This window comes from Eriocheir sinensis, chromosome 8 (genome assembly GCF_024679095.1).
Source record: "Eriocheir sinensis breed Jianghai 21 chromosome 8, ASM2467909v1, whole genome shotgun sequence".
NCBI classification, from domain to species: Eukaryota; Metazoa; Arthropoda; class Malacostraca; order Decapoda; family Varunidae; genus Eriocheir; species Eriocheir sinensis.
In genome coordinates, this window is record NC_066516.1 from 4,527,333 (window position 1) to 4,544,832 (window position 17,500).

General features: G+C 48.9%; 1 protein-coding gene across 2 annotated transcripts in view; it reads left to right on the plus strand.

Annotated features, from left to right (window-relative positions):
* Positions 1-17,500, plus strand: part of LOC126995392 (protein NYNRIN-like) — a 38,096-nt gene that overhangs the window by 2,235 nt on the left and 18,361 nt on the right. The window contains exon 1 of one of the 2 annotated variants that reach the window (XM_050854907.1): positions 1-581. This exon is cut by the window's left edge and continues 2,235 nt beyond it. In XM_050854907.1, coding sequence (XP_050710864.1) covers positions 1-581 — 581 coding nt within the window. The other variant, XM_050854906.1, reaches the window with a different exon arrangement.

A 17,500-nucleotide genomic window follows, 5' to 3' on the forward strand; every position in this document is an offset into this window, starting at 1 on the left:
GGAGGGTGCCACTGATGACTGTGAACAAGGAAGACCTGCCAGTGACGATCAAGCGCACCACCATTATTCCTCCGAGGTCGGAGATGCTGTTACCCTGTCAAATTACGGGTGCCTCCCCGGCTAGCCTGTGTGTGGTAGAGAGTGGAAGTCGATGCCCGGTAGAAAACGGGGTGATTGTGGGCAGTACTTTGGTAGACCCTGCTGCAGCGGAAGTGCCTGTCGTCGTGGCCAATGTCTCCTTCAGCCCAAAGAAAATAGAACAAGGGACCATGGTGGGGTTGTGCCAAGAGATCGACCAGGAACCGAGAACCTGTGTCTGCAGGAGAACCCTGACGAAGCCCCAGGAGGAGCTGCCCGACTACCTGCGCGACCTGTTTGACAGGAGCTCCAGGTGTCTAGAGGAGCCCCAAGTGGAACAGCTCAGGGAGCTTCTCGTGAGGAATGCAAATGTGTTTTCCACAGGAGACCTGGACTTGGGGTGTACGGACCTGGAAGAGCACCACATCGACACAGGTAGCCACCGCCCAGTGAAGCAAGCTCCTCGAAGGATGGCACCAGCCCGTCGCAAGGAGATGGGTGAGGTAATGGATGATCTCCGGTAACAGGGGTTAATCGAGCGGTCCAGCAGCCCGTGGGCGTCAGGAAAAAGGACGGTTCCCTCAGGTGCTGCGTGGATCTCACCATCAAGGATTCATACCCACTCCCACGGATCGACGACACGCTCGACGCTTTGGTGGGCTCCAAGTGGTTTTCAACACTGGATATGAAGTCTGGGTATCACCAAGTCAAAATGACGGAGCAGGACAAAGAGAAAACAGCCTTCTCCTACGGTCAAGGCCTGTGGCAGTTTAAGGTTATGCCGTTTGGCCTCTGCAACGCGCCGGCCACGTTCGAGCGGCTGATGGAGAGGGTGCAGGAGGGACTTCACTGGAAGACGGCACTCATCTACCTCGACGACGTGATTGTCTTTAGCCAGACCTTCGAGCAGGAGATGGAAAGGCTATCAGAGGTTTTCGCCCGGTTTAGAGCTGCACACCTTAAGCTCAGCCCGAAGAAATGCTGCCTATTCCAAAGGGAGGTCCAATACTTGGGACACATCGTGAGCAAGGCTGGAGTACGCACTGATCCTGAGAAGGTGGCTGCGGTAAGGGACTGGCCGACACCCACCAACGTGAAGGAGCTGCGGAGCTTCCTCGGGTTGTGCTCATACTACCGCAGGTTTGTAAAAGGCTTCACTACGATTTCTGCACCACTGCACCTCCTGACGAAGAAGGGGCGCAAGTTTGAGTGGACAGCGGAAACTCAGGTTGCCTTTGAGAAGCTCAAGGAGGCCCTCATCAGCTCGCCCGTACTCACCTACCCAGACCCCTCTAAGCCTTTTATACTGGATTGTGATGCCAGTGATGAGGGGATTCGTGGAGTGCTGTCCCAGGCATGTGCCGACATGGAACGGGTTGTGGCCTACTTCAGCAAGAAGCTCACCCCAGCCGAGAAAACTATTGCGTGACCCGGAAAGAACTCCTGGCAGTAGTCAAGAGCCTTGACTTTTTCCATGCTTACCTGTACGGCGCAACTTTCACCATTCGCACGGATCACGCTGCATTGCGGTGGTTGAAGTCACTGAAAAACCCTGAGGGCCAGCTTGCTCGTTGGATAGGTAAACTAGAGCAGCATTACTACACTATTGTGCACCGATCTGGGCTAACACACGGTAACGCGGACAGCTTGAGCCGGCGCCCCTGCCTACCTGAGTGTCAACATTGCCTCCAGAGGGAAAGCGTCCAGAATATGTGCCGCCGCACTACAGTGGAACAGACAGCGGAAGTGCCATGGGAAGACTTGAGAAAACTGCAGCAGGAGGACCGAGATCTGAGACCAATTATGGAGTGGCTGAGTCAATCGTCAACGCGACCTGGGTGGGAAGTAATCTCGAGAGAAAGCCCTACCACCAAGAATTACTGGACTCAGTGGGACACTCTTCGGATGGACAACGGGGTGTTGCAGCGACGCTGGGTCTCTCATGATGGTCTTGACCACTACTGGTCCACGATGCTACCTATGAAGTCCCGGGAAGGCGTCCTGAAAGAAATGCACGACAGCATCGCCAGCGGACACCTTGGGGTAAAGAAGACACTGAGTCGCCTGCGCCAAAGGTTCTACTGGGTTGGCATGAGGAAGGACGTTGAAGAATGGTGTCACGCGTGTGAGGTGTGCTGTGCAAAGAAGGGCCCCAAGAAGCGTCACCGTGCCCCATTGCACCTATACCAGGTTGGAGCCCCCATGGAACGGGTGGCAGTGGATATAGCAGGACCCTTGCCTCTGACGACGAACGGAAATAGGTACATCTGCGTCACAATGGATTACTTCACCAAGTGGCCGGAAGCCTACGCCATCCCTGACCAGGAAGCCACTACCATCGCTAAGGTATTGGTGGTGGAGTTCTGTCGCTTCGGTGTGCCTAACGAGCTCCATTCCGACCAGGGAAGGAATTTTGAGTCAACAGTCCTTGCTGAGTGCTGCAAGCTCCTGGGTATCAAGAAGACCCGGACCACCCCTCTGCACCCACAGTCAGATGGAATGGTGGAGAGGTTTAATTGGACGTTGGGCCAGGAGTTGGCCAAGCAGTGCAACAATGATCAGTCTTCATGGGATCAGAAGCTGCCTGCGCTCCTCATGGCCTACAGGTCTGCCGCCCACGAGACTACGGGGTATTCACCGGCAAAGCTGATGTTTGGACGTGAGCTGCGATTGCCGGTGGACCTACTGACAGGAAGGCCTCCAGGGGAAAGCCTTCCAAGGGACGCCTCCAGTTTTGCCCGTCAACTATAGGAACGGCTGGAAGAGGTGCACCATCAAGTCCGTGGTGCCTTGAAGTTCTCCGGGGAGGCCATGAAGCGCGGTTACAATATGAGGGCAAGCCACGTTGACTTCAAGGAAGGAGACCAAGTCTGGCTTTACAACCCGCAGAGTAAGAAAGGACAGTCTCCGAAGTTACAGAGCCCCTGGGAAGGCCCTTATACTGTGCTAGAACGCCTCTCCGACGTGACTTACCGAATCCGGAGAACGGAAAGGACCAAGCCGAAAGTTGTCCACGTCAACCGGCTATGGAGGTACCACGGTCCGGGAAACTACACCTGGAACAACTACAGACACCCAGCAGCCGACGAAAACGCAAGGGACGTCCAGGACCGAGAGGAGGTCGACGACGACATAGGTCTTCTGGCCCTTTCAGCCGAGGGAGATAACCTCCCGGCTTCGGCAGATGCTCCAGGGACACCCCAAGAGGCGGACGACGACGAGGCGCACCAGGAGACAGAAGCGCAGGAGGCACCGAGCAGAAGACCGAGACAACGCAAACGTCCACAGCGATACGACGATTAATATGTTTTCGATTAATTTTCTTATGTTTGTATATAGTTAAGTGTGTGATCGGGACGATCACAATTAAGAGGAGGGGATAGTGTTGTGCTGGAAGCTTCCCCCGGCGTCCATGGGCCTCTAGAAGGCTCCGAGAGGAGCGAGCAGGGGGGCGGGGAGCAAGGCGAGCCGTCCGCGCCCCGCGGGGCAAGCGGCCAGGCGCCAGGCGGGAAGTGTTGCCAACTCGCACATATTTTTGCTACCTGTTTTTGTATGATCTAAAATATACTGTAACGTTCTAGACTGTACTGTTCTGGATATATATAGGAGAAGAGGGCGAGAGGGGACAGTCCCAGTCATAGTAAGCTAGTGGTAAGTGAAGAGTCAGAGTGAAGTGTACTACTAAGGAAGAACATTAAACTACAGAAGCTGTGCAAAGTGTTTACATATCTCCCTCCCACGGAGTCTCCTGACGGCGACACGGAACCCAAGTAACACGTCCGGCATAACAGTACCATCAAACAGGCGACAAGGTGTGCAAAACATTGCTCCAGTTTTCTTTGAATATGTCAGCCAGATCCTGTGACTGACTTCACCATTCTTCAGTTCCCGATAAAAAATGATTTGGACATATATCTTGTCTGATCACTATATTTTCGTGCTGATGGTGCAAAATCTGCTTCAGCATTCTGAGGAATTCCGTTGAAAGCAATATGATCTAATAATTCATTGTTTATTTCCTATTCAGCTGGATCATCAGATATTAGACTTTTTTTTAAGGATACCTCTTTCACCTTTTTCTCACTGTTTTGCTCGGCACCACATTCATCAGATTCAAATTCATCTTTTGTTTCTACTATATCCTCTGAATCGAGTTTCCTTGGGCTTGATGGGCTTACACTGATTAGCAGTGGACTGACAAGGAGCGAGGAAAGTATCTAACTTTGGTGTACTGGCTAATTGCAGGGTCCAGAGAAAGAAAGGGTCAAGTCACGCGCAGCTTGGAACCGATGGGGGGGGGCAACTGTGGCTTTGACGTCACGAGGTGCCGTGGCTAACACCCCTCCCCCTCCCTCGGGTTTCTCTCTCTCTCTCTCTCTCTCTCTCTCTCTCTCTCTCTCTCTCTCTCTCTCTTGCAGCATATTACCACACTAACAATGTAAGTAATCCAGCGATTGCAACTGTTGCACCCAACAAAAACACAATGAGGCATTACTAAACGCTGTGGGCGGCCTGAACCATTGCCGTCTCGATTAAAGAGAAGGCCTGACAGGCGACAGGTTGCTGGATTCTTTGCCGATGAGTCATCCAAGTAAAGGCGTGTGTGTCCCGCGCTTCTTATGTCCTCCTTCTCAACACCTCTATACTTTACACCATGCACTTAGTCACTTCACAGTACGCACTTAATCCTTTCTCCCTGAACCAAGGTGTTTTTCTGTTCTTTTCTTCTCCTGACTGCTTTTCTATGCCCTTTTGTTAATAATGTCCACTATAACAGGGTTGTAGCAGTCCCACCCTCACTCGTATTTGCCAGATAAGTAATAAGTAATAAGTAATAAGTAATAACACTGCGCTATTCACATTATCACTGACAAAAACACGATAAGATACCTCTTAGTTTAAAGTTGCTTTAACCCACCGACCCCCACCGAGTAGCTAACCGCAGAAAATCTACTGTAGCCTCACGATAGATAACGTAGATAAATTACTGTATATTTACGCTAGAATCAGTTCAGAGGAGGATGACCAAGATGATTCAGGGGGGGGGGGGGGGATTCTGGAGCTGCCCTGTGTAGGCCACTCGGCCGCTTGCAGTTTCCCCATGTTCTATCATCGTCAGTTATAGTTATCAACTTACCGAAGTTACCGTGTTGAGATAGCAACATGCATGCGTGGTGCAGACCGTGCAGTGGTAGGACACTCGGCTCTCAACCGAGAGAGTCCGGGTTCGATTCCTGGGCCGAGTGGAAAAAAATTGGGTAGTTTTTCCGATACCCCACGCCCCTGTCCACCCAGCAGTGAATGGGTACCAGGTATTAATCGGGGTTTGTGTCCCGTCTCCTGGGCTCCTAGCCTCTGGCTAGCTCAGTGGTAGTATGGGTGCCTGCCATTCTGGTACAAACGTGTAATCGAATCCTGCTCAGACCGATAAAATATCACTGAAGGCCAGAGGTTACCGCCCCTGTGAGCAGGGGGTGGGGGGTTTGAGTCAGCCAATGCGACCTTCCTGCGTCAGCAGCCATAGCCAAGGCTGACTCGGGTCTCACGAGGGTGAAGGGGGGCCCTTGGTTACCCCCCCATGTATGTGGTGGGTGTTATAGTGTGCATTCAGGTATTAATACTGTCTGTGCACTGTCCCTTCGCTCTGTCACTCATTAGCGACCTTTAAACCTTAAAATACGACAAACCTAACTCACCACACTGCCATTTGTGTAGGACAACACGCCAACAGCTGTTGCTGCTAGTGGCGCCACCAAAACAGTAGTGGCAGGTTGGTATGGTGCGACCAGGGAAAGTTGAAAATAAGAAAATACCAAATTATGTAATTATGTAACAATTTTCATAAACTGCCTTCCCTAGGCTTTAGCCTAGAAAGCCTAAATGGGAAATCCGGCCCTGCTTGCCCGTCGCCGTAGGTGACGTAGCGACACCATCCACTGGATAGGGCGATGCGGGAGAAAGGTAGCTAACAATCCCAGCATTGAGTTAAAAGGCGTCGACGAGGAGTCCCGGATGGAAGGGCCCAGAAGCCACAAGCTAGGTGGTGACGCGGCAGTGTGGCGGTGTCGTGACGTCCGAGATGGAAGGGCCCAGATGCCACAAGCTAGTTGTGACACGGCAGCGAAGCGGGGCCGTGAAGTCCGCGTGACGTCCAAGAAGTGGGGCCCAGGTGCCACAATTAAGGTGGCAGCGTGGTGGGGCCGTGAGCATGACGTCCAGGACGGAGGCGAGCGATGACGGGGGCAGCAGACTGGCAGGGCTCGTGTCAGCAGCAATCTCGTATGGCGGTGAGAGCTGGATGGTAAGCCGGGGTAAAGGTGTTGGTGTTCGTCCGAGTCCCAGTGTAGTATGGCTCCCACCTCCGCGTTGGCCATCCACATCGCGTTCCTTCGAGCCTTGGAGAGATGGAACAGGAGGATCCGAAGCGCGTTCCTTCGACCCTTGGAGAGGTGGAGCAGGGGCCGAAGTGCCGCTTACTGGGTGCCTTATTGTGTATTTACCTAGTTGTGAAATACAGGAAAAGAGCCGTACTAGGCTCGTGCTGTCCCGTCTCCATAACGCTTATTATCCAGTTTGGCTTTAAATTCATGAATCGTTTTTGCACACAGTCTCCTCGTCAAGTCCGTTCCATGTTGTTATGCTTCTGTATGGAAAACTGTATTTCTTGATGTCTCTCCTATACAGTCGCTCTTCTTCAATTTCTTACCATTGCCTCTTGTCACACTTCTGTCACGTATACCAGGGGAAATCTGGCGAGGGTAACTGTGGCAACCCGGAAGCTACACTGATCCTGTGTCCCGGGGTAAAGGGTTCTTACTAGAGATGTGCCGATACCACGATGTTGACCGATACCGATACTAACCTTACAACCGATACCGATACCGATACTTACTTTTCTGCCGATAAAGATACCGATAGTATGATCCGATACTCCGACACTAAAAAATGGCAGATATTTTGCCGATACCGATACCGATACTTTTTTATTTTATATCCGTAAGATTATTAAAGTATAGAATTACAAAAAGTACAAAATTAAAAGTAAGGGACTTTTGGAATAACTTTAATTCAATGTTTTGAAAGCTGATAGTAAAAAGAAAAAAAAAGAAAGTCATGTTTGTCTTCAATCCCATAACATATTAGCCAGAAAAATATCGGAGTATCGGCACATTTTCACCTTGCCGGTACCGATACCGATACTACAAATATAGAACGATACTGCCAATACCGGTACCGACACTATCGTAACATCTCTAGTTCTTACCCACCGCAGGATAAAAAAAAAAAATAAAAAAAAAATGCGACGGAGATTATCACCGAGACTACGCGCAGCAATAGAGTATGCCCCGACTTTACCTTCACATGGGAAAGGAGTAACGGTTTCTGTGGTTAATGTCAATTTCTTTTTATCTAGACCTTATCCCGCCTCATTGTTGTGGTCACCATATACTTAGAGATAAGGATTCTTTGTTGGAGGATTCTTTTGTTTCCCCAGCTAAATATGATTATTGTAGTTCTCATTACGCAAGTATCAGATTGGACTCAGGACGCTTCGCTGCGCCCACCACATTTGTACGCAGAGGGCCGTCACGTACACACTCGGTAATGTATTTGATTTCACCGCGTCTTATTTTCTCTTGTGCTAGATTTTCTAGTTTAGTTATAAGAACTCACATGAAGCATTCAAACACTTTGCAAAATAACTACAATGAGTGTAATGAAATTCAGAACACTAAATCGCCTTCCATATTGCTTGTTGTACTAAAGTCTCAGGAGTATACTGTTGACAAAAACAGTCGGCAACGCTCACGCGAGGCTGATGCTGAACTAAGAATTTAAGGCGCATGGAAACAAAAGTTGTCAGGGGTAAAACGCTTGTTCTCCGTTGACACCGACAGTAAATTTCTTCTTTATGAACAGAAAGATAAGGCAATTGGCACTGCCTTTTCACGGTGGAATTTGTGGCAGTTTTTCAAGCGTAACAAGGTGTGAAATACTACTCATCTTTGCCTGTTCCTATACTCTTTTTCATCTTCGCCTCCTTTCTTCTCACGGCCTCTAACAGGGAAATCATCTTTTTCTTGATTTTTCCCGTCTTCCCAATTCTCTGGGCTATTTCTAGCCACGCCTCATTGTGAAGCATTTTATTAAGATGGCTTGAGTGCTTTGCATCCCACAATAAAGTCTCCTCGTAACAGCTTATATGAAGGACAGTATCGTCACTCCAATCGGCTATGGTGGTAAGGCACGCCGTTCATACGAGTAGTTCACACGAAGTGGATCAATAGGATTCTGACTACTGAGCCATCAACGAGTTGAGCAAACTCGGTGTAGCCAGTTTTTTTTTTTTTTTTTTTTTCACAGCTAAGGAGACAGCTCAAGGGCGCAAAGAAAAAAAAAAGAAAAAAAAGGCCCGCTACTCACTGCTCCCGAACAGAGGTTAAAGGAGTGTCCAAAATCAGAGGTTAATTTCGGGAGGAGAGGTGTCCTGATACCCTCCTCTTGAAAGAGTTCAAGTCGTAGGCAGGAGGAAATACAGATGAGGGAAGATTGTTCCAGAGTTTACCAGCGTGAGGGATGAAAGAGTGAAGATGATGGTTAACTCTTGCATAAGGGGTTTGGACAGTATAGAGATGAGCATGAGTAGAAAGTCGAGTGCAGCGGGCCGGGGGAGGGTGGGAGGAATGCAGTTAGCAAGTTCAGAAGAGCAGTCAGCGTGGAAATATCGATAGAAGATAGAAAGAGAGGCAACATTGCGGCGGAATTTAAGAGGTAGAAGACTATCAGTATGAGGAGAAGAGCGAAGAGCTGGTGAGACGAAGAGCCTTAGCCTCCACTCTGTCCAGAAGAGCTGTGTGAGTGGAGCCCCCCCACACATGAGATGCATACTCCATACGAGGGCGGACAAGGCCCCTGTATATGGACAGCAACTGTGCAGGGGAGAAGAACTGGCGGAGACGGTACAGAACGCCCAGCCTCGAGGAAGCTGATTTAGTAAGAGATGAGATATGAAGTTTCCAGTTAAGATTTTGAGTTAAGGATAGACCGAGGATGTTTAGTGTTGAGGAACGTGATAGCTGGGTGTTGTCAAAGAATAGGGGATAGTTGTTTGGAAGATTGTGTCGAGTGGATAGGTGGAGAAACTGTGTTTTTGAGGCGTTGAAGGACACCAGGTTCTTCTTGCCCCAATCGGAAATAATAGTAAGGTCTGAGGCTAAGCGTTCTGCAGCCTCCAGCCTTGAGTCGTTAAGTTCCTGAAGGGTGGGTCTTCTATTAAAAGAAGTTGAATAATGCAGAGTGGAATCATCGGCGTAGGAATGGATAGGACAGTTCGTTTTGGAAAGAAGATCATCAATGAACAACAGAAAAAGAGTGGGAGATAGGACAGAACCCTGTGGGACACCACTGTTAATAGATTTAGTGGAAGAACAGTGACCGTCTACCACGGCAGAAATAGAACTGTCAGAAAGGAAACTGGAGATAAAGGTACAGAGAGAAGGATAGAAACCGTAGGAGGGTAGTTTAGAAAGCAAAGATTTGTGCCAGACCCTATCAAAAGCTTTTGATATGTCCAGCGCAATAGCAAAAGTTTCACCGAAACGGCTAAGAGAGGATGACCAAGAGTCAGTTAAGAAGGCTAGGAGATCACCAGTAGAACGCCGATTGCGGAACCCATACTGGCGATCAGATAGAAGGTCAGAAGTGGAAAGGTGCTTTTGAATCTTCCGGTTAAGGATTGATTCAAAAGCTTTAGATAGACAAGAAAGTAAAGCAATAGGACGGTAGTTTGAGGGATTGGAGCGGTCACCCTTCTTGGTACAGGCTGTACAGCCTGTACCTAAGAAGGGTTACTGTCCGCTGAGGACTTGTACGTCTGTTCCCCCTCGGCCTTTTGTATTGCAGAACAACTGCCTGAATCATGAAAACAATTCCCGTGGATATGGCAAAAGGCAGCCTTCCGCTGATGGTTTGGCCTAGGGTTCTGAGAAGAGGAGTGTGGTTTACTGTCCGCTGAGGACTTGTACGTCTGTTCCCCCTCGGCCTTTTGTATTGCAGAACAACTGCCTGAATCATGAAAACAATTCCCGTGGATATGGCAAAAGGCAGCCTTCCGCTGATGGTTTGGCCTAGGGTTCTGAGAAGAGGAGTGGTTTACTGTCCGCTGAGGACTTGTACGTCTGTTCCCCCTCGGCCTTTTGTATTGCAGAACAACTGCCTGAATCATGAAAACAATTCCCGTGGATATGGCAAAAGGCAGCCTTCCGCTGATGGTTTGGCCTAGGGGTTTGTGTGATGAATGATGCGCCCCTGTAACCTCCTGACCTCCTATCTGAGCCCCGTCTCGAATGTGTTGATTCCTACGTTTTCGCGAAACAAGAATGTTCAGAATGTCCTGATTGTTTGCAAAACTACATGTGAGAGATGCCTTACTTTGTGCTTGCAATGCTGCTGCTGTGGCGAGGGGTTGATGGTGAGGGTGTCCTGAACCTTGACCTCTAACTCTGAGACGAAGTCAACCAACTTCCGCTCGGTTTGAAGGCCAAAGGAAGGGCAGAACGGCGGTTCTTCTCTGAAATATGAAATAAGTAAAAAACAACTCAGCTGTCTTCACCTGGTGCGAAGCCAGAGCGCGTCTTCCAAGCTCTTGACACGTCAAACGCCAGCTGATTGGCCTCAATCATGGCGTTGTTGAGGAATTTTTGGAGGAGACTCAACGTGTGTGCATGCGTCTAACGATGCTTGTTTTACTCCCGCCCCGAAGATTTTAATGAAATTCCTTTAAAAACCTCATAGTTTACACCAATGTCCCCGAAGCGAACGCTGAGGACTGCATCAAATTCAATGCCCGAGAGCCTGGAAGTAACCGTGACCGAATGAAAGCGATTTATCATGATCTTCCGTAATGGAGGAATTTACGATGGCAGATTCACACAAATCTAAAACTGTCGCGCCGAAAAATCGGTCTCGCCTCCCGATCCTTGTCGAATACTGGCGTGAGGTGGACTGACCCGAAGCGGGGGCGGGGAAGTGGTGGGGCCCCAGGAGGAGGGAGGTGGATCGACAGGCATTGTGTTCGGCCGAGTGGGGTTAAGTATTCAGACGATTCTGAAGGTGAAGGGGCGCTATCCCTGGGAGGGGAAGAGTACGTAGCCGATCGCAAATTTACCACATTTATATCACCGGTGTTTGCACCTTGCTCCAATTCCTCCTCACTTGAAGGACGAGCCAACTGTTTAAAGGTGTCGCCGAGTTTAGCGAGAGTGTCTTTGTTCATACTATGGTGTAAATCATTTACAAAATAGGAGCATATGTTGATAGCTGTAAATATGAACCAATAAACGGAACGTGTATGAATGAATAGTTTGCGTTGAAAACCCAAAAAGGCAAGAAAGAATGGCTAGCAAGGTGCCTGTTTAGACGTAATAGAAGTTAAGGTTATAATGGAATGCCCTAATGATATGGGTATATATAGAAAGAATAACTATATAAACAAAGTGGTATGTTAAGTGAGTATACCATTGAAGCTCACGTTTTCTCTCGAGCGGTGAAAAGAAAACGGAGGCAGGGCACACTGATGAAGATTAACTTTGATCAGGGAACTCACACTATACTCAATAGACTCGCTAGCAAACAATAAGAAAGAATCAATATCGTATGCGAATGAACGTTACTCTCACAATTATGACTGAAGAACAGTGTTAGGAACACAGAAATAAAAAAATCGTGCCTCTGCACGGATAATAATGAAAATGAGCCGAGTCGGCATATTTGGACAAGAATGGAATATCCACAAATACCAAGATTAATCAGCAGATGTAGTGGAGAGGGCGACGGCCTGTGATGCCCTGGGTGACGTGCAGTCGTTGTAGGCGCGTCAGGAAACCTCGGCCGCGGCCACAGCGGCGGTGAGAGGTGAGGGATGGGCTGACATCGGAGGACTCGCAATGGAGGTTGAAAAACTGCTGACCCAGCACGCGGCTGCCTGCCGCCAGACGTATGATGGCCGCGTCGGCCTTGTTATAGTAAGAGATGGGCGGCGGTGGCAGATAAGACGACTTGGGTGTGTAACCTCTTGAGAAGACGCCTTGCAAGAAACGGTAGTGGGAACAGCTTGCAGTCACCGGGAGATGGCCGCGGGTACCCTTGCTGACTGTTTGCCGGAAGAGGTTTGGGCCGATGCTCCCGGCAGCGGCGGTGGTGCCGCCAGCTGTGGAGCGAGGGGCATGCGGGGTGGCCCAAGGTCAGCGGGGCGTGCCTCCTCCTTGCTGGTGTGAATACTTCCGCCGTATCGTGGAGTGGCTTGCAGTGTTCGTAGCAGTGCTGGCTTTAAGCGGGGGAGCGGCTTGTAGATTGTGGCCCTCGCGTTCGGCTGCGTAGGCCGGAGGGTGTGCTCGGGGCTTGGCTTGACGCCCATAGAGTTGCTGGACGCCTGGAGAGTTGCTTGTCGCTGGTGTGCTCGAGGCTTGTAGGCTGGACGCCTGTAGAGTTGCTTGTAGCTGGTGCGCTCGAGGCTTGTAGGCTGGACGCCTGTAGAGTTGCTTGTAGCTGGTGTGCTCGAGGCTTGTAGACTGGACGCCTGTAGAGTTGGGCTGGACGCCTGTAGAGTTGCTGTTGGTGTGCTCGAGGCTTGGATGTAACGGGCTTGTCGGGGGGCGTTTAAAAGGTGTTGATTAAGACTTCAGCTTCCTTAAGGCGAATTATATTCGTAGCCTTTATGTACGCGACTGTCGTTGTGTGTCAGTCGGACTCTCGTGAAGGAGTGGCGAGTTACAGGTTGGAAAATAATTGTTACAATTGGTCACGTATGTCACGCACCATCGGAGTGCTAAGTACAAAACTGAGACGGTAAACACTGACGGACGACATTCCTATAAGGTGGCGTGATCTATCTGTCGTGGGTTTTTTTGACACAATTGTATGCCTAATTCGTGGTGATATTAAATAATAATAATAATACATTGATATCCTACTATAACACTGCGGGTCTACCAGTGATCGCGACGACCTCGATATATAAAAAATCGAAATAGCAGTCTATCGTACCATGAACACTGCCTATGACACAATTATATAAAACACTGGCTATGGTAAGAACAGATGTGGATAATATATAAAAAATAGGGAGAGGACACCAACGTGTGTGACATGAAACTCTCAAAAGATAAATAAAAAAGATAAATAATATATGTATAAGAATAAACTATCAACTGGCATGAATTACAGACAATGAAACGTCAAAAAAAAATACAGTAGTGCATGACGACGAGACTGACGAACATCAGAAACATTGGTACAAAATCCAGGGTACAGGTAGGGAGATGCAAATAATCAGGCAGCGTTTCCTCCAGGGTTTCCGCAAACTCTGTTTTGTTCGCGAAAGACAATGAATTAAGGAATTAGGTCACATACGAGAATGCTGAAGAAATGAATGTCAGAGAGAGACCGAGGAAACAACACTCGATGGGTATGGAAAACCAAACCAGATGAACGACGGACGGTACGTTGTATGTTAGTGGAGCGGATATAGCATGCTTCCGCTATGGTGACCAGTAAGTACCCCCGTTGTGGTACCCTACCTCCAGAGATGACCGACATATAGAAATGACTGAATAAAATAGTTCTTATGGAAAACAGGCGTTGGTGTTAGCTGCTTGTATGGGCACAGGGGAAGAGCGTCAGACGCGTTCACGCGGGTGAGGGATCTCTCGCATACAATCCTTCGCGATTAGAACAAAGAGACACGACGTGTGGCTACTACACACTGTCCTTAGCTGAAAAAGGAACGGGACAATTTCGTGTGCCTCAAACACGTCCGCCGTCTGAAAGGGAACATGAATGATTATGGCATCATGGGTGAAAATATTGACTCATGTCCGGGGTGAATAAAGGCGTCAGGCTATAATTTTGATAGAACAAGGCAGGTGTGACTCACCGTGCCGCATCAACCATGTTGCTAATAACCTGCTGATTAGCCGTTGCGACGGAGTTAATGACGAGGCCTGATCTAGGAGGAGAAACTGATTCACCTGGTCGATCTGTTTGACAACTATGTTGATAACCTCTACCATCTTATTTGTCTGCTCCAGCAGTACCGCAATGTTAGTATGCAATTGCGCAAGTTTTCTACAATTGGCGTTGATCACCCTTTTCTTCTAGCAAAGCAAAGGACATGAGCGTAGTGGTCCCGCAAATCGCGAACGTCCTCGTCGGTAGCCGTAAGGAACTTTGAGGCGGACCCCACGATGTTGAGCAACCCCCTCTTTACCCGAGAGTGAACTGAGTGAAAACTATAATCCATGTTTACCTCATCAACTTTTCCCCGTAAGAACAGAATCCTATCCTCCAGTAGTTGAAAAAGAGTCAGAGAGTTGGTACTAGAAGGTGCCTTTGATTCCCTAGTCTTGGTAGCCCGGATGGCGTCTGCCATGCCGAGTAGTTTTTCTGAGACTATCCTGATTATGTCCGTGCTGTTGGTCAAGGAAGTATATGGATATTTTACGAGGAGCACATCTTCTATGAGGAAGACCTCTCCTATGTGTGCCGTGAGGGCACCAGGCTTCAGGTGGATGGGTGTGGTTAAAAGCAAGCAGGAGCAAGGACAACAAGATGGTCAGAAAACGCAACATCATGATCTGCAAGTGGTGGGAATGAAGTAATTAAACCCGTGGTCTCAAGTTATAGCTATGGGTGTTGGGATTATCTTGTTGAACATTTGACTCTGAGGGGGAAGTACCAATATCAAGGTCCAAAGGTGAGGGAATTACTTTCAGACGATCACTGTGAACTTCTATACTGACTCCACTATTCGACTCGAGAACCTCGAACCGATTACCCCTGACATTCCGAACAACTCGGTAAGGACCCACAAATTTAGCCCCCAGTTTCGAACTCCTTTCCGCTTGCTTAATCATGACTGTGTCACCCTCTTTGAAATTCACCGGGACGGCCTGTTTGTGTTGTTTTGACATCATTTCAACCTTCGTAGCTGTTAACGTACACCTAACTTCTGAGTGTATCTTGGAAAACATATGCATCTGCTGTTGTGCGTACCTATCAATGTTGTAGAGAGGTTGCTGAAGTCGTACGGAAGACGTTTCTCCACCCCATACAAAATGTAGTAGGGAGACTTCCCCGTAGAGTCGTTTACCGACGTATTTATGGAAGCGGCTATATGCGATAGCCAATCCTCCCAATTATCGTGGAGAAAAAAACAGCGGTCACCCCGCGCCTGTGCCTTCGCTACCTCGTTCTCCTCCAAGCCACGAGAACTCACCAACAAACTCCGGGGACAGGCGTACAAGGGAAGAAGGAGTCAACGCACCTGCCGTCCGCGGCACCGCACCTGCCGTCCGCGGCAACGCACAAGGCGCCAGCTACAAGCATCTCACAAGCCGCCACCTACGTGGCGCCAGCTACAAGCATCTCACAAGCCGCCACCTACGTGCAACTCACAAGGCGCCAGCTACAAGCATCTCCCAAGTCGCCACCTACGTGCAACTCACAAGGCGCCAGCTACAAGCATCTCCCAAGTCGCCACCTACGTGCAACTCACAAGGCGCCAGCTACAAGCATCTCCCAAGTCGCCACCAAATGTAACGGGCTTGTCGGGGGGCGTTTAAAAGGTGTTGATTAAGACTTCAGCTTCCTTAAGGCGAATTATATTCGTAGCCTTTATGTACAAGAAGCGACGGAGCGAGAGCGACTGTCGTTGTGTGTCAGTCGGACTCTCGTGAAGGAGTGGCGAGTTACAGGTGAGGATTGAGGCCAGAGAGGGCATAGAAAACATCATTTTGAAGAATCTTTATAACAGGCATAAAGGAGTCAGAGGGGGGATGAGTAGGAGGAATATGCCCAGAATCGTCCAGAGTGGAGTTTTTAGAAAAAGTTTGAGAGAAGAGTTCAGCCTTAGAGATAGATGAGACGGCAGTGTTGCCGTCAGGACCGAGGAGTGGAGGGAAAGATGAAGAAGTGAAGTTGGAGGAGATGTTTTTGGCTAGATGCCAGAAGTCACGGGAAGAGTTAGAGAAAGCAAGGTTTTGACATTTTCTATTAATGAAAGAATTTTTGGTTAGTCGGAGAATAGATTTGGCACGATTTCGGGCAGAAATATAAAGTTCATAATTAGCATTAGTTTGAAGGCTCTGGTACCTTTTGTGAGCTACCTCTCTATCACTGACAGCACGAGAACAAGCGTGATTAAACCAAGGCTTTTGAGCGGTAGGAGGAGAGAAAGAACGAGGAATGTATGCCTCCATTCCAGAGACAATCACCTCTGTGATGCGCTGAGCACACACAGAGGGGTCTCTATCCTGGAAGCAATAATCATTCCACGGGAAATCGGAAAAGTACATCCTCAGGTAGTCCCACCGAGCTGAAGCAAAATGCCAGAAGCATCGCCTCTTCGGTGGGTCCAGAGGGTGTACAGGAGCGATAGGACAGGATGCAGAAATAAGATTGTGATCGGAGGAGCCCAACGGAGAGAAAAGTTTGACAGAATAAGCAGAAGGGTTTGAGGTAAGGAAGAGGTCTAGAATGTTGGGCCGATCTCCAAGACGGTCGGGAATACGTGTAGGGTGCTGGACCAACTGCTCTAGGTCGTTCAGGATAGCAAAGTTGTAGGCTTGTTCACCAGGATGGTCAGTGAAAGAGGATGAAAGCCAAAGCTGGTGGTGAACATTGAAATCTCCTAGGATGGAGATTTCAGCGAAGGGAGAGTGGGTCAAGATGTGCTCCACTTTAGAATTCAAATAGTCAAAGAATTTTACATAGTTGGTAGAGTTAGGTGAGAGATAAACAGCACAGATGTATTTAGTAATAGAATGACAATAAAGTCTTAGCCAGATGGTGGAAAATTCAGAAGAGTCAAGGTCGTGGGCACGAGAGCAAGTGATGTCGTTGCGCACGTAGGCGCAACATCCAGCTTTGGATTGAAATTTAGGATAGAGATAGTAGGAGGGAACAGAGTAGAGATTGCTGTCAGTAGCCTCAGAAACCTGTGTTTCGGTAAGGAAGAGAAGGTGAGGTTTAGAGGAGGAGAGATGATGTTCCACAGAATGAAAATTAGAGCGAAGACCGCGAATGTTGCAGAAATTGAGAAGAAAGAGGTTCGAGGAGTTATCAAGACACCTCTCGGGTCGGCAGCCAGAAGGGGAGTCCTCCCTGGGGGAATTTGTGGTCCCCCCCCCAGTCGGGGACTCCGAGGCTTGGTGTATGTGCGCCATTTTGAAATTTTAATTTTGGGAAAAGGTGTATATGTTGTGTGAATGCAGTGTGGTGTGGATAGAGAGAGGATCTGTCTTTAGAGAGCATGCTGAACTACTCTCCGGTGTTGGTGAGACAATAGGGAAACGGTTAGTGAGGACATGGGAAGGGTCTTTGGAGGGCTTCAGCTCCCTTCTCACCTCCCATATATACCTCACCG